Below are 25,731 nucleotides of genomic sequence, written 5' to 3' on the forward strand. Positions count from 1 at the left end.
ACACAATTGATTTTTTGAACTCAATCACACCAAATGGCTTGCCCCCGCATGTTTTGAAATTAAAGGTCAACTGTCCAGTCATTCTGCTCCGGAACCTCGACCCTCATAATGGTCTATGCAATGGAACACGGCTTATGATCAGAGCCTTTCAGGATAATGCAATCGATGCGGAGATTGTTGGTGGTCAGCATGCTGGAAAGAGGGTGTTTATACCAAGGATCCCTATGTCACCCTCGGAGGACATCTCACTTCCTTTCGAACTTAAGAGAAAACAGTTCCCCATCCGCCTGAGTTTTGCCATGACAATTAACAAGGCACAGGGTCAGACCATCCCAAATGTCGGCATTTACCTTCCCGAGCCAGTATTCTCACATGGGCAGCTATATGTTGCATTGTCAAGAGGAGTGTCGAGAGAGACGACACAGATTTTGGCCAAGCCAAACAAGGATGTTGATAAATCCGGGAAAAGCACCAAGAACATTGTCTACAGAGATGTTTTGGAGAGATGAGGCAGGTGCATTATTCCATTATTTCTTTTCACATACTATGTTCGCTTTCAAAACCAGCTTATGAAACTAGCTCCTTACAAGCTTTTCATTTTTTAGCCGTATCTCATGTCATGCACTAATCACTTCACATTTTTTGTTGATCAGGTTTGAGAAATATTCTTGTTCAGGAGAATTGAGGCTTTGCTGTGGTTACTGGTCTCCACATGTGCAACTTGTAAACCTATTTGGAAGAGAAGAGCATGGTCGACTGATGCTACGACATGGGGTCAGATCATACATAATAAGGAACGCTTTGTGCTGTATCCTGCACTATCTAAATTTTCCCTTCGAAATTATGTTCTATTAAACATGTTCTTGAATGCCCAAGTGAGATGCTCTATGATATATTTGTAACGAAAACTGCAAAAGATTGAGATTCCTGGAATATATTCTTGAATGCCTAAGTGAGATGTTCTATGATATATTTGTAACGAAAACTGCAAAAGACTGAGATTCCTGGAATATATTGAAGTTAAAAGGCGTTTTTTACTACTATGTTGCAAATAGGACGTTCCCGGATCTATAGCACACGAGCTCACATGCTTTCTTTTTTTAGAAAAAAAATCAAAAGAATAATGCATACAGTATTCATAAAAGAATATAAGTCATGTAACAGACTAAACTGGTGGATAACCACAGTGGGCGAGAATACCTCTTCCAACATGCATCAAACCAGTTGAAGATATGCCTCCTATTCCGATTCCAATTTCTACTTCACCTCTTCACTGATCTCCCCCTTGGCTGGCTTGATGGATCATGTGATGAACCAAAAAAATCAAAAGAACAAGTCGTGATCTCCCGCAGTCGCTTGCTCATGTACAAGAAGGCAATCACCATACATCAGCTGAATTTCAAATGAAACAGAAAAAATTAGTTTCTCAAATATTAAAAGGGTGTGCTTTTTCTGAATTATTAAGCCCACGGTTACAGAAGGAAGGTGGGCCAATCACAATATTTATGCATATAAAATGTACCACGAAAATAACTCCAATAATTTTGTGCGAGTATAAAAAAAGCACAAGATAAGATTCTGGGGCCTCAGAAAAATCCGGGGATGATAGCAATCAGGGGTCCCCAATTATCGCGATAGTAGTTTCCTTTCTCTCACGATTCTGCCTTATATTGTCTGATACCACTACTTTCACCTCTCCTCCATCCTCCCTCGCGATCTCTCATCCGCATCCCAACATACATCCACAACAAGTCTCTCCACTGAGCCGCACACATCTGCCCTTGGTGAAGCACCGTCATCGTCCATGTCTACGCCTCCGTCACCGGTGCCCCATGCGAGTCAATCTCCAACCAGATCTGGTACTACTGTCCATGCTATCGAGATGGTAAAGACATATTATATCTCTGTTCTTTCTATGCAAGGTTTCCTATCTAAAAGTGTCATACTTGGGTTGTTAGGATGGCATCAAGAAGGTAGCAAAGGATGAGGATATAGATAATATGCAGGTTGAAGAGGTCATAAAGAAGGACGAGGATACAAACTATGAGTCGGCACAGTTGATACAAGAAGACTCTACTATGGAGGATACAGAGAATATGCATATTGATGAGGTGATAACCGTACAGGAGGATACATATCCCGAGTCCACAGAGGCAAGTTTTCTTTCCACATGTCATTACTATTCTAATTCTAACACCACAGATCACTTTGTAATTTTTTTAGTACAATATCATATCAAAAAGATATTCTATCTGTTATAATATTATACTACCATGTGTTTTAGCTACCGAGAGATGAAGAATCAAGTGAAGTACTCAACAATAATGAAGTGGAGGAAAATAATTGCACGGAGAGCTCAGAATATACACCTATTCTTGAAGAAAACATAGCAAACAGAGAGGCCAAAGATTCTGAACATACAAATGTGACTTTCCTTTTCCAATTATTTCTTCCAAAACTATTATAATTATATTATATCCTACATACGGGTAATTCTTCTAATATTGTTTTCAGAACTTAACCCACAACGAAACAAGTCAACAAATGGTGGCAATTGAGGACGAGAAATTGGTACAAACACCCGGCACGGAAGGGCTTCAAACTATAGAGGACGAGCTAACAATGCCCGTGCATATAAAGAAACATATACGACGACATAACAAGCCTAAGAAGGCACAAGACTATGTTGTTTATCCACAAGGCACAGAACAAAACCTTCAATGTCCTTGTACTGCTATATTATTGTTTTTGTGTTCATTATCACTAAATGTTATTATGGCCATCGTGACAGATTATGCCTGCACTGGCGATGATTGGTCCGTTATAGAAAAAATCAGATCCGAACCAAGTAAAGAAAGAAATTTAGTGAGCATCGGCGACGCATTTCTGAAAAAAAGACATTTACTATCTCTTCTATCTCCCAAAGAATGGGTTGGCGACGAAGTAAGTATATTAGGACATGAAGATGCTATTTAATTAGAAGTATGTGTCATCTAATATACTATGTATACTTTTAATTGTAGGTCATAAATACGTACATAAATTGCATGATTTTTACGGAGCATCTACAAGTAAGGTCAGGTGGAAGTGTGTTCTTAGAGAATGCATGCATCTCTAAGATGATGAAGATCGGTAGCTATCTGCCCTCAGATGACATGGATGCTGCACCAGCATGGGTATTAAACAGAGCCAAAGCATATTTGGAAAACGATATGGTTATTCTTACTTTTCTACATATTTCTATGAACTACAGCAAGAACGACCGATTCGTCCACATACTTCTACAACTAAAATAATCATTTTCTTCAGATATACTTACCAATAAACATGGACGACATTCACTGGTATTTATGTGTTATAAATGCCAGAAAAAAATGTGTTCAAGTGCTCGACTCGCTAGGCCCATACATGAGCCGCAAGGACCTCACTGATACGGTTAGTACTTAGTCCTACTCCCCCATCTTTTCTAAGAACCTTCTTTTTCTTATTTCTCACTTGTGATGCTTATACTTTTTCCATTTGTTGGTACAACAGCTAGAAGGACTAGAGGATTTATTCAAATATGCATCCAAGCACATGGAATTAAAATCCGATAAGTGGATTGATCTAGATGTTACAACATGGAGAAGAGAAGAATATATTAAGAGCAGTCTTCAGACGGATGGGTACGCCTCCTACTATAACTCATCGCATTTATGCTTAACTGGGCACATTTGGTATGTTATTATGTTTATTTTATCACTCATAGCATTCCTGAATCACATTTGTTCAAGAGATTTGGTATGCCAATGCAATTATTTACCTTATTGTATGCCAATGCAATTGACACAACACCTCTCATGAGATCTGGCCTAAATAATGGAGCTCAAGGCGATACACTTCATTGGGCTGCATATAAAAAATGCGTTACGATTTTCAATCTTTTTTTATTCACTCATAGGGCTAAATAGAGTAAGCAGTCACGCATTAACTTGTACTATCAGCTATGCTAGCAATATTACAGGAGAAGTATCAGCTATGCTAGCAATATTACAGGAGAAGAAGCAGAGCGTGTTCTGTTATACTATTAGGCAATTGAGCATAGATCAAGTGTTTCTTTCCGCACCTGCATAAATTATTTGGGTATAACTCCAGGCCTTATTTTTTACTTCTCCATTTGTACCATCCTGCAATTGGTACAAGCAATGTAAAAAATAACATTCTACATACAGGAGATCAAGAACAAGAACTGAAATTCCTATTACCATTACCTGTGATATAAATAGTGCGAACTTTGAATCAACCACTTTGTGGTACCTGGAAGAGTTATTGTCCATCATTTGGTCAGGAAGTGTGTTCTACTAAGTGTACAAACTGAAGCTGCATGAAAAGCAGAGGAATGGATACAAGGCCTACTTGAGGATAGATAGATGAACTGACCTCTGGAAATAGTCTGGTCTATTGCAAGCCAACAACAGCGGCGACAGAGAGATTAGGCTGATCCTGTAGAGCACGTACGCGAGCTGCGAACTCCTTCCCAGAGCGACTTGATGACGCACTGGATCTCGATCCAATTCGATATGCCTGCTCCCGAATTGTGTCGACCAGCTCACATCTCGATATCCTCTGGGGCAGTAGGATGAAGGTGGCAGAGTCGATCCAGGGAAGATCTGCGGGGTTGGCGGCGAGGCAAGGCCGCGGTGGTCAGAGGAGGGGGCGGGGCGAGGCCGTGCTGGGGATAAGGGCCGACGGGGCGAGGCCCTGGAGGGGATAGGAGGAGACGGGGCGAGGCCGTGGTGGTGGTGGTGGTGTGGGTGGGGGGGCGCCGGCCAACGTCGTGCCGGGAGAGGATGTGGCGTGCTGCAGAGTAGGCGCCGTGCTACAGAGGAGGCGGCTGGTGGAGGAAGAAGTGAGGAGTGGATAAAGCAAAGTGATAGTGTACTGGAGAGATCGAGATAGTGATAGTGCGACGGACGGCTTCCTGTTGCTCTTTTTTTATTTTACTTTTCACCGGCTGCTCCTTATTAGTGTTTCTTTGGTTGCTTTTTTTTCTCTTTTGCAATCTGACATCTGGTCTATTTTCTATCACATAATTACGCCACCCAGATAATAGTACATCGACCAAATGGATCATCGGCCGTGTCTCTTTTGTTTAATTTTTGTATCTATGATCGACAACCCATTCGGTGAAGTAATAATTATATGGGTTCCTCTCAAAATAATTATGCATTCACAAATTCATTTTTTTATTGATAACCATTTTGTTCATTTGATTTATATATAAAAACATATATGGGTAAGAAATTTAGTTATTTTATTGATAGCCCTTTTGGTCGTTTGATTTATATTAGCGGCAAACGTTGTTTAGTTCTTTTTTACAAGCGTATCCGGTATGATAGTGTGGTTCAGTCATCATCATTTTATGATACTATTTTTTTATTAATATTTTTGTTATTAAGCATAACAAAAATTCTTTATCATCAAGGTCGTCTTGTGGTCTCTGGATGTTAAATTGCATGGAGTACTTCACGGGAGATAGTTTGTCCGACACTCCCAAACAGGTATATTTTGCATCGTATCATGATACTAATTATTTTGTGTTGTATCATTATTTGAAAACTAAGTCTTATTACTACTTCACTTTAGGTTCACATGACAGATTTTAGAACAAAATTAGTCGTCATTTTAGTCGACTCGGAATTCAATGATGACGATATAAGAAACCGAGACTTGGATGATGATGAAATCAACACGGATCCCACTGATTGTATGATTGTCGAAAGACCTCCTAACAAACCTAAAGCATCCATCTCATCGTCACAAGTTGAGCTCATCTTGCAATCATTTATCCTTTCGCCGTCTGTCACTCCAACAAACGACGACTTAATAGATGAACTTTGCTTGTTCATCAGCATGGTTGATGATGTCCCGATGCTAGAGTAAGACACATTTTTGCAATTCATTTTTGTTCCTATTACTCTTGTATAATGACAGAATTCCCATTTCACAGGAGCGAATGGGTGAAAAGCTCTCAACCTTATCCTATTAGTTTGAACTTGAGACAATTAAAGAACGTATTAAAGAATGATGAGTACATGGATGCTGGTTGTTTTAACATGGCTGTGAGGATACTAGCGTGCCACGACGTCCAGCTTGCTAGAGATGTCCCAACACACTATATGGATCTACGATTCTGTGTAAGTTATTATAATCACATTTTACATTTTGCCTTATTCTACTCATGTTTTCTTACATTATTGTAGTCCATGTCCCACGATGCACGAGTCCCAAGTCATCGTGATGGTATGGACATTGATATGTTGGCACAACTATTTGATAGCTGGCCTAATAGCAATGAGTATCATATCTCAGAATGTGATACGGTAAGATTTCAATCCAAAGTCATTGTTTATTTGGTCTTAATAAATGATAATGATTGATGCGTCATTGCAGATTTTATTGCTTTGTGATATTCTTGGACTACTTTTATTGTTCATCTTGGACCAACAAAAAAAAGTTGTTTCTATTTTGGACCCGCTTTCAATACCTACTTTCGGAAAGCATATACTTAAAACTATGGTCAACGATCTAAACCTTGCACTTCAAACTGCAAACCCTGCCTTCAAGGACGACATTATAAAATGGGGATGCAAAGTTCCTGTTGTTCCCACAAATTCATAGGGTAAGAATCTTGTCAATACATCACAATCTTAATTGATTCATTCAACTCACATGTAACATTTCATACATGCAGTCCCCTGTCTGGTTATTTGATTTTCAATTTAATGCACTCATGGCATGATGGAACGCTACATTTTCCAGTACCCAAGGTAAGTATTTCACACCATGCTCATTTCTACACATGTTACTCATGTTTTTTTTTCTAATAACAATGTTATATAATGCATATGTAGGATAATTTTGAACTAAGGAAGCGATTTTTGGTTCATATTTTGAAGTATGAAGAGAATGAAGTTCTAAACAATATCCCAGTCTTAGAACGAAGCATTATAGATCGAATCAAAAGATGGACCTTCCAGAGAGGATCATCATCAAATGATGATTACTAGATAATTTTGCTTAGTTGTTATTTTTACAATACATTTATGTGATTGTTAATTTTATGTGAAGACATGTGTATTGGTCGTGTGTTACATGCACAGAGTTTTTTCATTTTTGTATTTCGAATTTTGGAATCACAACATTTCAACAATGGAAGTCTTTCACCGGTCAAACAAGACCTATGACTTCATCTAAAATAAATTATTACATTGAAATCATTGAGACCTATGACCTATGACACGCATTTAAATGTTCCGATACAACAATACAAAAGTTCATTTTTTATTTTACTTTATTAGGACACGTGTGTTGCACGTGCACACTTACTAGTTATGGGAAACAACCAAAGCATTTTTCCTGTTTCTCTCCCTCGTCAATAACTCCACCTTGCATTTCTCCCTAAAATCTTGAAGCGGTCATGCATGCGATTTGTGTTGAGGACCCTCTCCCAATATACGCATAACATACGTTTTAGTTACGATGCAGTGGTTCCTTCGACTTGTGGTTTGGTTTACAACCCCTACAGGAGATCTCTCTCACAGAAACACGCCGTGGCACCTGAGATAAAAAAAAGAACGAAAATGATAAGTACTTGACGTGAGGTGCGAGCACATGGCAAATCGAACGTTTTATGGCAATTCTAATGACGTAAGGCTGGCAAATTAGTTGACACGCACGTCAATTTTCTGTTAAAAAATAAACCGAAGCACGAAGTTGTTATGCTTGTCAACTAGAGTTGTCATACTCGCCTCACTAAATTTGCAATAAAAAATTATTCGATTTGCCATGTGACATTCGGGTGTTATCAGATTCCAAAGCGAAACTATCGCACCTCCCTTCTCCGCCTAGCAGTAGCTCGGTAGCCACATCGCCGTTGACGCGGTTTCTGGCGCCTCTGCCGCCGCACTCAACACGTTAACCACACTGCCCCGCTCTTGGTGGCCACCGAGTCTCTCTTGGCCGCCCAACCCTACCTCCGGTGTTGTCGCCCACGACATGTTGTATGTGCCGCTTTTGAAGGTATGGGTGCTCCAGAAGATTTTCATTGTTATACATTGGAGTCAACGCAAATACATGTCAGTGCCAACTCTTTTTATTTTGCGAGGAGTGCCAACTTTTAATCTAGAGACTGGATGAATGTGTGCAACTAAAATTATTATGACATTTGTACTACCTGATGTGTTAGCAGGAACTAATTTAGACTAGTGAGTTGTACGTGCTTTGCACGTGAGTTGTGAGATCTCGTTACAACACAATGTTGATAAAGAACAGACACTTACGTATTACGTGCATGAAGTCCAGGATACAAATCTGTTTTGTTACTAATGATAGCTAAACCCATTGAAAAAGGAAACCTTAGTTGGATAGTGCTCCAATATGTGTATATAACACATTATACATATGGACCTTAAGGATTAAATTTCATGAATATGCCAAGAAAGTGTTGCAGCATTTGGTTGAAATTCTCTGAAAAGAAATATGGACCGTAAGAAATGGTTGGTCAGAAGTCTTTCCACTAGTAGAAAAAGAGGCTTCCATACGCCCCCATTAGTCCCCAAAATAATCGAACCGCGACCAAAGGGGTCTTTAGTCGCGGTTCGGGAGGAGACCCGCGACCAACTATCTGGGCCCAGCGCGCTCGGTCGACAGCTGGCGGACGGGAGGGGCTTTAGTCCCGGTTGGCCTGGCCAACCGGGACTAAAGGTCCTCAGGCTGGCCCGAAGGCCTTTAGTCGCGGTTGGCCAGACCAACCGGGACTAAAGGTCTAACCTTTTGGTCTGGCCAACCGCGACTAATGGGATTTGAGGCATTAGTACCGGTTCATGGCACGAACCGGTACTAAAGGCCTCATTTTCAAACTCTACCCCCCCCCCCCCCGGTGGATCGCCTTTTCAGTTTTAGAAAAAACAAAAGAAAATGATGGAAATGTCAAAAAAATAAAATAAAATAAGTTTCCCATGTGATATGTGGTCTAGTTGTTGGGAAAATTAACAAATATGAATTTCGACTTTATTTGCAAAATCTCTCTGGAATTTCTTAAAATGGGCATAACTTTTGCATACGAACTCGGATGAAAAAGTTTTTTATATGAAAAATCATTTACTCGAAAAGTTACGTCCGAATTTAACCGGGGGAACCCCGTTAAACATTTTCAAAATCCTCAAAAACCTAACAGAAAAAAAGATACGGGGCTTTTAAGATCTGGAGAGGCAAAAAAATTCAAATTGTGGTCAAACTGTGGTCAAACTAATTATTCTAGAATATTAGTGTTACTAAATATAATTATTTCAGTTTTTTTAAAACTTTGGTCAAATCTGGTCAAACAGTGGTCAAACAATGGTCAAACTAATTATTCCAGAAATATTAGTGTTACTAAATAATTATTGTTTTTTAAAACAATAGTTTCAAACTCAAACAGTGAAATGTGTCACTTCGTGCTCAAGCTAAATTCCTGAGAGTTAATAGAATTGACATCCTACTATTGTCAGGAAAACAACAAGTGCAGACTTGGAAACGAGGGAGAATAGAACCCGGAAGTTAAGCGTGCTCAGGCTGGAGTAGTGAGAGGATGGGTGACCGTCCGGGAAGTTGATGATTTGGAATGATGAGGGGTGATTAGAGATTAGAGGATAAATTGAGCAGTGATGAGGGGTGGTGATTAGAGATTAGAGGTTAAAATAATTCAGAAATTTGAAAATAAAAAAAAATCGCAAAGAAACCAGGTTTAGGGGGGCTAAAACCCTAAACCTGCAGAGGAGGCCTTTAGTCCCGGTTAGCCACGAGAACCGGGACTAAAGGTCCTCCGCCCCGACGGACCCCTGGCGCCCACGTGGACGGGCCTTTAGTCCCGGTTAGCCACGAGAACCGGGACTAAAGCCTTTAGTCGCGGTTCGTAAGAGGCGCGACTAAAGGGGGGGTCTTTAGTCGCGCATATTTAGTCCCGGTTGTACAGCCAGGACTAAAGGCCCATTTTCTACCAGTGTTCACTTGACTAAAAATTCACAAGTAATCTCATAAATGGATACACTTTTATTCAAGCGAGAAACTCTAATGGAGTAAGAGCATGCATGGAAGATTCTAGACTAAATCATAAATGGACACACATTTATTCAACCGAGAAACTCTAATGGAGCAAGAGCATGCATGGAAGATTCTAGAATAAATGAGAAGTGTGTAAAGATAGTATATGTAATAACTACAAGGGTGTACTAAATTTTTTTATTATTGGAACTTCTAGACAATACACATGGCAGAATCTGATGTAATTGATAGGAAATCGAAAGGTCAGCAACGCTCGGATTTGCCACCTCTTGACTGTCAGATTGAGTTCATCCAACGGTCCATATTCAAACTTATTCGCACACTATATAGTGTATAGATAACACGTGCATCTGAACAATATTCCTGTGATATTTTGAATTTTAGACCGGAAAGATGAGATAGGAAAAAAGAGCATCAACCCGATGAGATTTTGAAATGAAACTTCGAAGCATCCTTGGCAGTCATCTGGTTCCTCTGCCATCACCGTAAGTACAACCAAAATTTATTGGGGTCAAGTGCAACAAGATGATAAAATAAAGAAATAAGAGCAACTAATGAAATTCAAAACTAAAGAAGATAGAAAAAATAGTGATATATTTAAGGAGTATAAAAATTAACGGAATGGGTGAAAGTGGAAATGAAAAGAATAAGAAGAATAAAAACTGAAAGATAATGACATGACAGACCAACTAAGAATGGATGCCAGAGAAAGAAAAGAGAGAATTAAAAAACATGACATACAATATTCCTGTGATGTTTCAAATTTCAGACCGATGAGATATGAAAAAGATAATGAACATGTTGAGCTTTTGAAATGAGACTTTTGAAGCATTGTTTGGTGGTCATCTGGTTCCTCTATCGTCATCCTATGTACAACCAAGTTTAATTGGGTCCAAGCACAACATGATGAGAAAATAAAGAAAAAAGAGCAACCGATGAAATTGAAAACGAGATGATTAGGGAATTAGAAAAATTGACGGAATGGGGGAATAAAACTATTGAAAGCAAAGAAATAAGTGAAGAGAATAAAAACTGAGAGATAACAACTAAAAATGATAGATTAACTAAGAATGGAGGAAAAAGAAAGAGTGGATCGAGGAGAATGGCAAGATATAATTACAAAATGAAGAGAGAGAAATGACATGGCTTAGATGAGGAATGACATGGCTCGTAAAAATAATAGCTGGATTAACTGAATGAGCAAAAGACATTGACTAAAAAAATGAGAATGGGAGAAGTAAACTTAAGAAATAGAATGGGGAATATTTTTGGAAAAGATTGATACTATGAAACTGAACAGAAGTGTAAACGAACAACAAATGATGGAAAGCAGAACAATATTTTATGCTCCGGCCATGGGTAACATCCACTTTTTTGTATGCTCTGCCCAACTACAGTTCTTTGTCATTTCTTATAGCTAGGAAAATAAATGGGAGATAATAAAGATGGATTGCTACGAACGAGGGAAAACTGTAGGAATTGCCACTGTCATGTGCATACTAATGAGTTAAGGGAAGAGCATCACATGAAGAAAAACAATCATAACAATGCATGCACAAAAGCTAGAACTTACCTAAGGTCATATTTCCACTTTGTTCACAGTGCCATCGGGAAACAACAGTCTAGCAGATGACTGATTCAACCAACAAGTTTCATTCTTTTACAAGAAAGGAGAATGCTTCTGAATTCTGACCTCAGTATCTGATACGTCTCAAACATATCCATAATTTTTGTCTGTTTTATGCTACTATAATATCACTTTTGTATACTTTTTATAACATTTTATATTATTTTTTTGAACTAACCTATTAATTTAGTGCCGAGTGCCAGTTATTTTCTGCATGTTTTTGTCTTTACAGAAATCAAATCTATGGAGGTAAAAAATGCTAAAGATTTAATACGATTTTTTTGGGCACGAAGGTTCCAAAAAGCATCGGAGGCAGACGAGGGGACCCATAGGGCTTCCACACGTCCAGGTGGCGCGGCCAGGGCCTACGGCGCTCCCCATGCCTATGTGGGCCCCATGAGCACCGCCTTACATCGAAATCTCCAAATCTTTTCACCGTCACAAGTTTCTGTTCCAAGGAGATTCAATCTGGAGGCCTGTTCTGGCACTCTGCTGAAGGGGAAATTCACCATGGGAGGCTTCTTTATCAACATTGTTGCCTCCATGATCATGTGGGAGTAGTTCACTTAGGACCGTAGGTCCATAGCCGTAGCTGCAAAAAAACACGTGATCTTGCAACAACACGCACTAATTGCAAACAACATCATGCTCTAGTGAGGAGATTTGGACGGGAGCTTAAGAGAGTGCTTGAGGAAAATAACACACGTGGAAGAAAGGGGAAAAGCAAAGCGGTTGGTGTGCATGAGGATAAGGAGGAACAGAACCGCTCCCTACTGATAGTGCTGGGCGGGCCGCACACAAGACACGTGCCGTACAGTAGAGAAGGCGAACGCTCGTGTGGAATCGGTTGATTGAAGGTAAGCATTTCCGGAAAAAAAAAGGCAAAAGGCAAAGAAAAAACAGAATGTATCACCAGCCGTTACAAAGCAGACCTTGCCAGATGGGCCGACCCGGCTTAGGCTATACATGTCAGGCACGACACGGCCCACCCAGGCACACACAGCTACACTGGTCATGGCGAGCCGGCACGCGTGCTGCGCTCCCTGGCCCAACCACAACAGAACAATGAAATAGACCGACCCATCGACACGCCGTTTTGGACTATTTTGGGTCTATTTGGCATTTTTTTAGGCTTACATAAAAAAATCTTGGAAAATTTAAAAAGTTAACGGGTCTTGCCGTGTCGGCATGTGTGTCCAGCCTCTCGTGGCCTGGCACGGCCTAGGCAGACCACATGCTGGCACAGCCCAATTAGATATGTGTCGGGCCAGGCCCATCAAAGGCCGGGAACGCAGGCTAATGTGCCGGCCCCTGGCCCGGCCCAGATGGCCACCTACCCTCCTTTGGTTGCAAGTCAATGAGCATAGTCCGGGCCTAACTCATCAAAAGAAAAGATTGTCTAAAAAAATCAAAAGAAAAGAAAACCCCGACTCAAAAAGAAAAGTTATAGACCAGGCCCACCAAAACGGGAAGAACTCCTCGACAAGAAAGGGGGTAAAAGATGGAGGTGTCCGCCGACGCGGCGGCGGCGGCGGCGGCGCGGACGCTGCGGTGGGCCGGCCGTGCGGGGCACCTCGGCGGCGTCCCCCGCGCCGCAGTGATCGGCGCCGTGGGCACCATCGCCAAGGCGTACGTGTCGCTGCTCAACACCACCACCGTGCACAACGCCGACGCCCTCCACCGCCTCGTCTCCTCGCGGCCCCCCGGCACGCCGCTCCTCACCGTCAGCAACCATATGTCCACGTATGTTCCCCCACTCCCCCGAAATATCCCTCCCGGATCTCCCCCGTGTACCGCTCTTGCTGTTTGTGGCTTCTGAGTTCTGACTAGATGTAGGAGGAGAGATCGGGCGGCGATGTGTTTGATCTGTCGTGGCTCTGCCACCATTGTCGCGAGAATTGTGCCAAATTGTTGCTGGAAGCCAGCAAGTTGCATCGTCTTGATAACATTTACTCTAGGATTGATGCTACGCATCTGAAAGGGCATGTGCTCTTTGGGATTTACAGCACATAGTCAATACCTATGTATTGCTGTCATTAGCATACTGGAAGGGGACTCTGAAGTGTTGAAATTCCTTTTTAGACACGTTTTTTAGCATGGATCACTTGAGAAGTGTGCATCCTGCTCTTTTCTCATCCTTTCATATGCTACATCATGCTGTAGATTGGTGTTCATGTTTAAGGAAAGCATGCATTGTATTGGCTTGTTGTATAGTACAGGTGTCATGTATAGGTTCCAGTGTGGACAATTACAAATTAGTTAGGCAGCTGTACACAATTCTTGTGTGCCGGAAGTTTTGGTAACCTTGAGGTTATCGTATACTTGTTTGTACAGGATAGATGACCCGTTTATGTGGGGATTCAAGGGTTTCCCTATAACAGATTCAAAGCTTGCAAGATGGGTGCTGACAGCAGAGGATATCTGTTTCAGGAATGTATTCATGTCTTACATGTTTCGACTTGGTGAGGCTCCTTGTCGTGTTTGTTATTTACGTTTTCTTTTCTGCACAGGTATGTATGGTCAAATGATAATCAGTATGTTGTTACTGTGGCATATTAATCATGTAGGCATAGTGAGCTTCCCAAAGCCCCACTGGCCCACTCTCTCACTTACTGTAACTAATGTTGTGGAGCACCTCCAGCATAGGTCAATTCAGATATGAAATGTTCACTTAGTGGAGCCAGTTAATGGCATCTTTCTGTTGAGCATGTAATAACCTCATTTAATCCAGTAACTTTGTGCATGTTTTTGCATTTTAAATGCCGACGGCCTTCGTAGTTCTAACAAGCTTCTAAAAAATTGGTTACCTAAGCAATCATGGTTTATTGCTCTAACTACCAAGACTAGCTTCAGAGAGTTAAATAAAAACTTGTCAAACCTGTCCAAGCATTCTGTATGTTATATCTCTTTGTTGGACCATGTAAATGGTGTGCATAATTGTTCTGTAATTCAAATTTGCCATAAAGTTGACATCTACCGTTAATTGTCTCTCTTTTCCAGTCTCCATATGAAAATGATACGATCTGATACTTGACATGCTATGTGTTGTGGTGGTAATACATAAATGATGATATGCTATCTAACAGCTATGTTATCTCTAGTTCAGTTGCTACTTTTGATGTTCAGCACTTGTGTGTTTTTGTCATCTTTATTCTTGTATTTTTCTTATCTTTTCATTTCAGGGTTTCATTGCAAGGCAGAGTTGGTATCACTCTGCATGGCATAATTTGATAATATTGTTATTGGCATATAATTTTATGCACAGGGAAATGTGTGCCGATCACTAGAGGGGCTGGAATTTATCAAGACCATATGAATGAGGCCCTTGAAGTGCTTAGCACTGGAGGTTGGGTATGTGCATTTTCTTCGGTTCAGCATTAACTATTACATCATTAACATATGTTGTGCTTATGGTTATAAATTCTGGTCCTTATTTGGTTGTAAATTTCTTCATGGCATATTCAAACAGTTGCATTCATTCCCTGAAGGAAAAGTAGCCCAAGATCACCAACCAATCAGACGGTTGAAATGGGGAACTGCCAGTCTTATTGTCCGAGCACCTGTAACTCCAATAGTATTGCCTATTGTTCACACTGGTTTTGAAAAGGTATATGGAAATATTTGTATCTCTGTAATGCCATCATTTTGTGCATGGTTTCATGTGTTGAATATGGGCTTCAAATAGAATGGCATATATATAGTTCTCTTCTGCAATTTGAATTATATTGCACGTTCAGTAAACCACTTGTCTCCAGCACTAGTTCATTTGTATTCCCTTTCATTAATCCAAGATCTCTTTTATGTTATATATATGGTACTCTGAACTTCTCCTGATTGTACTTTAGGTCATGCCAGAGAAATCATTTTTTGGACGCCGTCCACCATTACCTCTCTGCGGCAAGGAGATAAAGATCATCGTGGGAGAACCAGTAGATTTTGATCTGCCAGGCTTAAAGCAGGTGGCAGCAATGATACCACAAGACACATCCTTCGAAAGGAAGGGCTGGCCAACCATCACGCCGGAGGGGCTAGACGAGGCAGCGCAGAGATGGCTTTACCAGAAGATGTCGGATAAGATCCAGTCCGCGATGGAGAGCTTGAGGAAGACGCTTCTGAACTTGAAGCAGCATTGACATTGATTCTTTTTGTTCGTTCTTCGACCATGGGGCAAGGATGCGCCGCCTTTTTTCTCCGATACCTTGTTGAATTGGTTAGGGCATGGTAGCTTTGTTAGCTAGTTTCAGATGATGGGATCATGATACAGCGATTGGGAGGATACGGGAATCGAGAGGGATGGAGTAGTTCTCCAGTGGACATTACACCTGCCATAGAAGCGGGGGGTGAGAATTAGAGTTCAGAGTGTCAGATTTGGTGTTTTTCTTTTTTGCAATAACAAGAGTATTCAGGCTGTTGCCTAATTTCATGGCTCTTTGGACCGTATTGCCATTTTGTTTAGCCAAGGAACTGCCCATAGAGATTTTCACCATCTCGTGAATGTTATCTACAGTATGTCTGAAGCCTAAATCACCCTCGACGTTTTCTGAACCTGGAGATGGTTTATCTTTTATATATACCTTTACTCATGTGAAAGACATAGTTGGTGTTGGTGATTATCCACCTGCCTACCTATATATACCAATTAATTATGATGTTGGAGGTACGTCGCTTTGCTTCGAAGGCCCAGAAGGGACCGATTTATTAGCTACGGGTGGATCCAATTTTAGCTCTTGGCCATCATTCGCCTCCAAGGTGAACCATTATGTGTCCAAACCTTGTAGAGAAAGTGTTCCAGCAACCTGTTAACTTACGTGCCAAGCTTCTTCCTAACTGAAATTTTTTGACGTCGTGCAGATTAGAACTGATCAATAGTTCATTCCTGTGTATCATTGATATTTATTTATTTATTATTTGCCAAAGTGTATCATGGATCTTTTAACTCAGTTTATACAGGTTCGTGACCATAAACTTTCAGTTGAAGACTCGTAATCATATAGTGAGGTGGAACGGAAAAACAGCATGACAACAAACATCAGCTTCAGTCAGTACCTTCAGACCAAAAGTAACACTACAGATAAGCCGTCCGAAACAGATTTGAGAATGAGCTGTAGGTATGGAGCTGTCATATTCCTTGCTCTTGTTCTTCAGGGCCTGGTACGCTCCTCAAGTCCTAAGGCTCTCAAGAAAGCTCATGCGCTTCTTGTCCGCATTGCTCATGAGGTAGTCCAGGAAGTCACTGAAGCTGCTCTCCTTGTATTTCTCAGGATCTTGCTCATCCACCAGCTCCTTGGCAACGGAGACCTTCTCGTGCATCGCAAAACTATGGATGCTCGCCATGGAGATCCTCGCCTCGCCATGGTTCAGGACAGCACGGTGCACGGCGGTCTTGACCCTGCCATTGCTCAGAACCTCCATGCAGTCTCCTACGTGGACGTGCAACGCGTGCCGGGGTTGCTGGACCACTCTCCAAGTGTCACTACTGCGGTCAAGGACCTCCAGGCCCGGGCAGCTCGCGAGCAAGATGGTAAGAAATCCATGGTCGGAATGTGGCGCCAGCCCTATCGCCGATTCGCCTTCTGGCTCTTTCGGGTAGCAGTTCACTTGCAGTAGCTGCAATCCGTTCTCAAATTCTTCATGCTGGTAATGCTTGCCCAGTCCTAGGCCTTCAAGTATGGCTTCCATCAGCTCCAGAGCCACCCTCCTTACTCCAGCTGAAAATTTTCCCATGTCCTCCCTGTTTTCAGTACATGAAAAACAGCTATGTTATATGAGAATCACGCAATTGGTTCTGTAGTTCAAGATTGTAAGAAGATTTCTAGAAAAAATGTTTTGCCTGTAGGTTGGTGGTTTTTCTGGTCAATATTTCATCCATTCACTGAGGGGATGGGCATAATGCTTTAGGAATGTCCGTGACGGACGAGTGCCGTCCTTTGAGCTGGTGCCGTATCTAACAGGCCTTCGGATGTCGTCTGATGCAAACTCCTGCTTTGTCTCACTTGGCAGTTTGAAGAATTCTGAAGCTGCTTCAACGGCACGGTCCATGACAGATTGACTGATCCCATGGTTTATAACCTGAAAAAAATGAGGATTATCATGGCAATTTGGATACGCGGGTAAGCTTTGTTTGCTCCCTTATACCTGCTTGTTAGTAGAGTGTCTAACAAGGGTTCATGAAAACGCAGTACCTTAAACTCTCCCCTAACCCTAACATAGACACATGGCTACTTTATCGGAAAGACACATTCTATGAAGTTGTTACTTTTCTCCAACTGATGTTTACACTTTTATAGTTTTATTAGTAGTCTCCTTGAGAACCTTGACATTGCTTTAATTTAGAAGTTGAGGATTACAACGTTTTATTGGCACAAAATGGACCTGTTATATAAATGTTCTGCTATTGCCCTTACTAAAAGGTCCTGTTTGCTGCTTTGTTGTGTCCACATCCACCCATAGGACAATGATGCAGTTGTTGAAACCAACCATTTATATCGAGTACCAACTGTTCATAAAGACTTGAGAAAATTGAGATGCTTGTACACTCGCGTTGCGCAGATACTTAAGAATATCTTTTCTAAATTTTATGGAGACTAATTCACAGATAAAAAGCGTACTCAAGGCTGAAATGTGCACGGCATGAACACAACAAAGAATGCAACAAGAAATGGGAACGATCTAAAATCGGCACATGCTGAAATGCCTTCAATGTAGTATGATGTCATTGAGGTGAAAAACGAAGGGTGAAATGGGGACTGAACTTCTTCGGCTTCGTGTTGCTTGCCAGTTCTCAGTTGTCATGTAACCAAGCAACAAAATGGAGCTAGCTCCTATGATTCATCTAGTTGCTCTTTTCGCAGTGGTTCTTCAACTACAAATCTGCTGCCTTGTTGTGTCCACATCCACCCATATAGGACAATGATGCAGTTGTTGAAACCAGCCATTTATATCGAGTACCAACTGTTGATAAAGACTGAAGAAAAATTGAGATGCTTGTACACTCACAGTCCGTAGATACTTAAGAATACCTTTTCTAAATTTTATGAAGACTAATTTACAGATAAAAAGTGCACTCAAGGCTAAAATGTGCACGGCATGAAAATAATTAAGAATGTAAGAAGAAGTGGGGACGATCTAAAATCGGCACGTGCTGAAATACCTTCAATGTAGTATGATGTCGTTGAGGTGAAAAATGAAGCATGAAATGGGGACTGAACTTCTTCGGCTTCATGTTGTTTGTCAGTTGTCATGTAACCAAGCAATGAAATGAAGCTAGCTCCTATGATTCGTGTAGTTGCTCTTTTCGCAGTAGTTCTTCAACTACAAATCTAGTTTAGTTTCGTCGTTTGTACATGTGGAAGTATTCTCCGAGAGCATACCTGAAAGTATCCGAGATCATGGCACGCATTGGCGATATCTTCCACCACGCGAGATCGTGTCTCGGGTTCAAGAGTGAGATGGCCCAGGTTGATCACCGGCATTGGCGGCACCGGTGGGTGGACCTTGTCCGACCTGAGCTGCTCCTGAGGGGTGCTCCTTGAATCGCAGGACATGTCAACGTACCGTGCAGGCACCTGCACCGGAGTCCGATCAGACTAGTTCAGAACTGAGACAGGATGGATTGGAGCTCCTCTGTGAGGCAGCATCTACTTATAGGCAGCTTCATTGATTCCATGTAACGCAGGAAATAAAACTTTGGCTGGAAGGATGAGAAAGGTGATAGCTTGTTGCGAATTGCGATGACCTCTTTATGATCACAAGCAAAGCATTCAGAAGAATGGAGGTCTGGTCAAATTGCAGGCAAATGAAATCTACGGGATCTCCAAGATTTTAAACAAGCCTCTGACAATCAAAATCTCTGCCTCCCCTTCGTCACTCGACCTGCCCGATCCTAACAATTAAGGACTTTTTGGATCCGGTTTTCCCTATAAACTGGTGGACCATATATCTTCTTCTTAATGAATCGCAGGAACCCTTGCCCTGGCGCGACGAGGTTTTAAAAAAAACAGTTAAAGCACTGACATAATGTATCAGACAACTGACAAGGGCTAGCAGATTACTTGCAGTGATGATATCACTGTGATGCTCCACAAAGCGACGCATGCAAACTAAATCAAACATCATCTGATTGGCGGCTTGCTTCGTCCCTGATAAACAATATCTGAGAGAGAGGGAGAGAGGGGACCTGGAGAAAAGGCAGCAGCCGCGCTTGTCACCCCGCCAGCAGCAGCAGGCGCCGGTGATGAGGGAGCACGGTGGTGGCGAAGAGCAGCGCCGGTGGCAGGAAATCGAGGGAGTCGAGCAAGCGCCAGCGGCGGAGGTGGCGAGGGGCGTCGGGAGTGCGGAGATTTTTCTGACTGGAGATGGCTGGGTTGTGGCCACACGTCGATGTTGAACAGTTCTGTCTCCGGACGGAACCAATCCAGACTATCATTCGCCTCCAAGCTGCAGCATTATGTGCCCAATCTTGTAGAGAAAGTGTCCCAACAACCCGTTAAGATGAGGTACCGTACCAAGCTCCCTCCTAACTGAAACTTGTGGAGGTTCGCATTCCAGATGGAAAGAAGTGAGAAATAGTTCAATTATGTGTACCATGGATATTTAAACTCACTTGGTTGGTAACACAGCTTATATACAGGATTAATTTTACATCGTGGTGTTTCTTTACCTGATTTTTCAAATACAGACTCTATAATAATCACATAATGGGGTGAAAGTATAAAAATAACATGACAACAAACAAAAACTTCAGTACCTTCAGATCAAAAGTGACATCACAGATAAGTCGTCCCAGGTAGACTGAGATGAACTGCTGTAGGCATGGAGCTTTGTCAGCATCTTCAACAGCTAGCACGCAGCTGATTGGTACTCCATCCGTTATAAGAGAGCGTTTAGATCAATAATACTTTATATTTCTTTACGAAGGGAGTAGATAGTAAAATTTTAGGTTTTGAAGCAGCCAACCTAAACTAAAATTTTAGGCTATAACCTATCTTTTGCTACCAAATTGATACATATACCAATCTAAATACACAAAATCCAAAAAGAAAAATTGTGGCGAGGTGAAGCCAAATGCCGCCCTCGTGAACTTCCCCACCGTCGCGTCACCCGCGTCTGCACGGCCGTCCCTAGCCCCACCGGCCGTTTCCACCACCCAATCAGTCCGCCGTGAACCGCGCGGTAGCCACCACAGTCGACGCCCCGATTTCACACATCCCTCTCTCGACACCGTCGGATCTGCCCCCACCGCCACCCCCACCCCCACCCGATTCCTCGCCGCACCGGCTGCCGCCGAGCTCCATGCCACCGCCAGATTCCTCGCCACCCCCGAGCCCCCGCCGCCGCCCAATTCCTCGCCGCGCCACCGCCCCGAGCTCCTCCTCATCATAGGAGATGTGGCCGCCACCGCCAGATTCCTCACCGGAATCTCCCACGCTCCTCCTCGCCGTACTGCGGCGTGAGGCAATGACCATGGATCCGCCTTCCCGGCCTCCCCACCGTCGGATCTTCATGTTTCATTTGCTTTTGAAAATTTATTAGTAGGTATCCAATTTTGAATCTACTGTAAAAGCTAACAACATTTTAATTACCTAAAATCTTCTCGATCCGCATCTAAAACTGTACTTGGTATTCAAATTTTAGGCTACCTATTGAAGATGCTCCAGCAGTACCACTAACTTATCTAAGTACTATTAGAGTGCCAGCAACTTGGATAATTGGTTCGATAAACACTACAGATCATGACTGCATATTACAGTAACTTGCAATCTTGCATAACTTAACACTAGTAGAAAAAGGGTCAAATGTCAAGCACATTAGTGTCGGTTTGCTTTTGAGCCGGCACTAATGTGTGCATTAGTGCCGGTTCTAACGGCCATGGCCGACCTTTAGCACCGGTTCGTGCCACGGACCGGTACTAAAGTGAGTGGTGGCAGGATGTTGTCAGTCCGGGGCCCCTCCAGCACCTTTAGTACCGGTTCGTGGCACGAACCGGTGCTAAAGGTCGTCCTACATAAACCCTTCGTCCACCCGAGCTCGCTCTGTTCTTCCCCTTTCCCCTCTCCTCTCTGTTCTTCCCCTCTTCCTCTCGAGCTCATCACACATTTTGCCCAAAATTTGTCAAGATTTGAAGGCCCCCATCCATTCAAATGATCACAAAGATTAGCAACTTTGTCCTTTCATCTCTCATTGCTAGATTAGCTCTTGCAATGCTTTGTATAGTGATTAATTTATGAGTTTAGTAATTTGGGAGAAAATATATGTGCTAGTATTTGATTTATATGTAATTTGCGGTCAAAAATAACACTTAGTTTGCATATGTCGGTGTGGTTTACTTAGTGCCATCTAAATCTCCGTCGTAACCACAGTCGATCGCCCGCACCGTTCCGTCGCCGGCACCACCTTGTGGTGAGCCTCTTGTTCATGAATGTTTTACATTACCAAATTGATGTTTGTGTGATTTGGATATATAGTTACTCGTATAATTATCTTACCCGTACGTTGTTTGTTATACATAGTGCCATGGTTTTGATATCCGTCCCCGTCGGCCCTCGTCCTTGTTATGATTCGGATGTGGTATATTCTCTTTTAAAACTAGTTGTTGCATTTCGTGTTTATGACAAATTATGCCCATCAAGTTGACATAGATATTTTGTCTAGGAGGTTTGTGAACCGGAAATTCCAACCGACCCTATTGTCGAGAGGTTAAATTTAGTTGAAAGAGAAAACGAGTATTTGAAAGAAAAATTGAAAAGAATTGAGGGGGAGAAGATGGAATTGGAGTTGCATGTTGCCGATGTCGTCGATGATCACAAGATCAAGATGGAGAAAATGCGCTTGAAGATTAGAAAGATTAGAAAATATGCCATTGATAGTGAGGCTTGGTATCATTATGATGTTGGATCAATTGTTACCTTAGTTGCGATCTTGATCGCATTTGTTGTTGCATTTAAATGCTTTAGTTAGAGAGTTATTTGTTTGTTGCATTTAAGTCTTGTATGAACTTTATGTATGAACTTGTATTAATTTGGTCTTTTCGGTGTTGTGTAATGAAGATGAGCCGACAATGGATGTACGATGACCGATGCTCTCCCGAGTTCATTAATGGCGTGCAAACTTTTCTGCTTGCGGCTGAGGCAAACAAGCGGGCGGATGGTTTTATGCCTTGTCCATGTTTAGTCTGTAAGAATGATCACAATTACTCTACGTCAAGAACCATTCACGTCCACCTGTTTAAGTCCGGTTTCATGCCCCACTATAATGTTTGGACCAAGCACGGAGAAAGAGGGGTTATGATGGAAGACAATGAAGAAGAAGAGGACGACGACAGCTATCCTGGCCATGGGTTCCCTGAATACGATGATACAACAATGGGGGAAGAAGCTGAGCCGGCAATGCGGGAAGAAGCTGAAGAAGAGGCATCAGATGAGCCCGCTGATGATCTAGGTCGGGCCATTGCCGATGCAAAGAGAAACTGCGCAAGTGATTTGGAGAAGAAGAAGTTGCAGCGCATGTTAGAGGATCACAAGAAATTGTTGTACCCGAATTGCGAAGCTGACAAGAAAAAGTTGGGCACCACACTGGAATTGCTGCAATGGAAGGCAGAGAATGGTGTATCTGACAAGGGATTTGGAAAGTTGCTGGTAATGATAAAGAATATGCTTCCAAAGGACAACGAATTGCCCGAGAGTACGTACGAAGCAAAGAAGGCTGTCTGCCCTCTAGGGTTAGAGGTGCAGAAGATACATGCATGCCCTAATGACTGCATCCTCTACCGCGGTGAGTACGAGGATTTGAACGCTTGCCCGGTATGCGGTGCATTGCGCTATAAGATCAGGCGCGATGACCCTGGTGATGTCGAGGGCGAGCGCCCCAGGAAGAAGATTCCTGCCAAGGTGATGTGGTATGCTCCTATAATACCACGGTTGAAACGTTTGTTCCAAAACAAAGAGCATGCCAAGGCGATGTGATGGCACAGAGAAGACCGTAAGAAAGACGGAAAGTTGAGAGTACCCGCTGACGGGTCGCAGTGGAGAAAAATCGAGAGAAAGTACGGGAAGGAGTTTGCAGATGACGCAAGGAACGTATGGTTTGGTCTAAGCGCAGATGGCATTAATCCTTTTGGGGAGCAGAGCAGCAACCATAGCACCTGGCCTGTGACTCTATGTTTGTATAACCTTCCTCCTTGGTTGTGCATGAAGCGGAAGTTCATTATGATGCCAGTGCTCATCCAAGGCCCTAAGCAACCCGGCAACGACATTGATGTGTACCTAAGGCCATTAGTTGAAGAACTCTTACAGCTGTGGAATGGAACAGGTGTACGTGCGTGGGATGAGCACATGGGGGAAGAATTTGACCTAAAGGCCTTGCTGTTCGTGACCATCAATGATTGGCCTGCTCTCAGTAACCTTTCAGGACAGACAAACAAGGGATACCGCGCATGCACGCACTGTTTGGATGATACCGACAGTATATATTTGGACAATTGTAGGAAGAATGTGTACCTGGGACATCGTCGATTTCTTCCGAGCAGGCATCCCGTAAGAAAGAAAGGCAAGCATTTCAAAGGTGAGGCGGATCACCGGACGAAGCCTCGCCACCGTACTGGTGCTGATGTACATGATATGGTCAAGGATTTGAAGGTAGTCTTTGGAAAGGGTCCTGGCGGACAACCTGTTCCGAATGACGCTGACGGACGCGCACCCATGTGGAAGAAGAAATCTATATTTTGGGACCTGCCCTATTGGAAAGACCTAGAGGTCCGCTCTGCAATCGACGTGATGCACGTGACGAAGAATCTTTGCGTGACCCTGCTTGGCTTCTTGGGCGTGTATGGGAAGACAAAAGATACACCTGAGGCACGGGAGGACCAGCAACGTATGCATGGAAAAGACGGCATACATCAGGGTCATGCCAGCTACGCTCTTACCAAAGAAGAGAAGGAAATCTTCTTTGAATGCCTGCTCAGTATTAAGGTACCGTCTGGCTTCTCGTCGAATATAAAGGGAATAATAAACATGGCAGAGAAAAAGTTCCAGAACCTAAAGTCTCATGACTGCCACGTGATTATGACGCAACTACTTCCGGTTGCATTGAGGGGGCTTCTACCGGATAACGTTCGATTAGCCATTGTGAAGCTATGTGCATTCCTCAATGCAATCTCTCAGAAGGTAATCGATCCATAAATCATACCAAGGTTAGAGAATGATTTGGTGCAATGTCTTGTCAGTTTCGAGTTGGTGTTCCCACCATCCTTCTTCAACATCATGACGCACGTCCTAATTCACCTATGCGAAGAGATTAACGTTTTGGGTCCTGTATTTCTACACAATATGTTCCCCTTTGAGAGGTTCATGGGAGTCTTAAAGAAATATGTTCATAAACGTGCTAGGCCAGAAGGAAGCATCTCCAAGGGCCATGAAAATGAGGAGGTCATTGAGTTTTGTATTGACTTTATTCCTGACCTTAAGCCGATTGGTGTTCCTGAATCGCGGCATAAGGGCGGACTGGATGGAAAAGGCACGCTAGGAGGAAATCAAAAAATATGTATGGACGGACATTCTCTCACTGAAGCACACTACACAGTTCTACAGAATTCCGCCTTGGTGGCTCCGTATATGGACGAACACAAGAATTTTCTATGCTCCAAACACCCGGAGCGGTCTGATGACTGGATTACACTGAACAAACCAGAAGTTTCGCCGGCTGGTTGCAGACACGTACCATGCATGACGCCTCTATTGAAGATGACCTGTACTCGCTGTCCCAGTTACCATCTTCGAATATAATGACTTTCAAAGGGTACAAGATAAATGGTAATACATTTTACACGATCGCCCAAGATAAGAAGAGCACCAACCAAAATAGTGGTGTCTGCTTTGATGCAACAACCAAGACGGGAAAGAAAACATATTATGGTTACATAGAGGAGATATGGGAACTTGACTATGGACGTGGTTTGGAGGTTCCTTTGTTTCGGTGCAAATGGGTCAATATGACACGAGGCGGGGTAACGGAAGACCCGCAGTATG

At 42.6% G+C, this 25,731-nt stretch overlaps 1 protein-coding gene and 1 pseudogene across 1 annotated transcript; one reads left to right on the forward strand and one right to left on the reverse strand.

The window, feature by feature from the left end:
- The first annotated feature begins 13,149 nt into the window (after nt 1-13,149).
- Nucleotides 13,150-16,219, forward strand: LOC123054759 (N-acylphosphatidylethanolamine synthase). The gene is made up of 5 exons (XM_044478603.1): nt 13,150-13,453; nt 14,045-14,172; nt 14,976-15,061; nt 15,180-15,317; nt 15,556-16,219. Exons 1-5 carry the CDS (start codon nt 13,212-13,214, stop codon nt 15,841-15,843), a joined length of 882 nt encoding a protein of 293 aa, XP_044334538.1. The 5' UTR covers nt 13,150-13,211; the 3' UTR covers nt 15,844-16,219.
- A 501-nt stretch (nt 16,220-16,720) lies between these two features.
- Nucleotides 16,721-19,880, reverse strand: LOC123054758 (flavanone 3-dioxygenase 3-like; annotated as a pseudogene).
- Between the last annotated feature and the right edge of the window lie 5,851 nt (nt 19,881-25,731).

The sequence above is a fragment of the Triticum aestivum genome, chromosome 2D, assembly GCF_018294505.1.
Source record: "Triticum aestivum cultivar Chinese Spring chromosome 2D, IWGSC CS RefSeq v2.1, whole genome shotgun sequence".
In the NCBI taxonomy this organism is placed as follows: Eukaryota; Viridiplantae; Streptophyta; class Magnoliopsida; order Poales; family Poaceae; genus Triticum; species Triticum aestivum.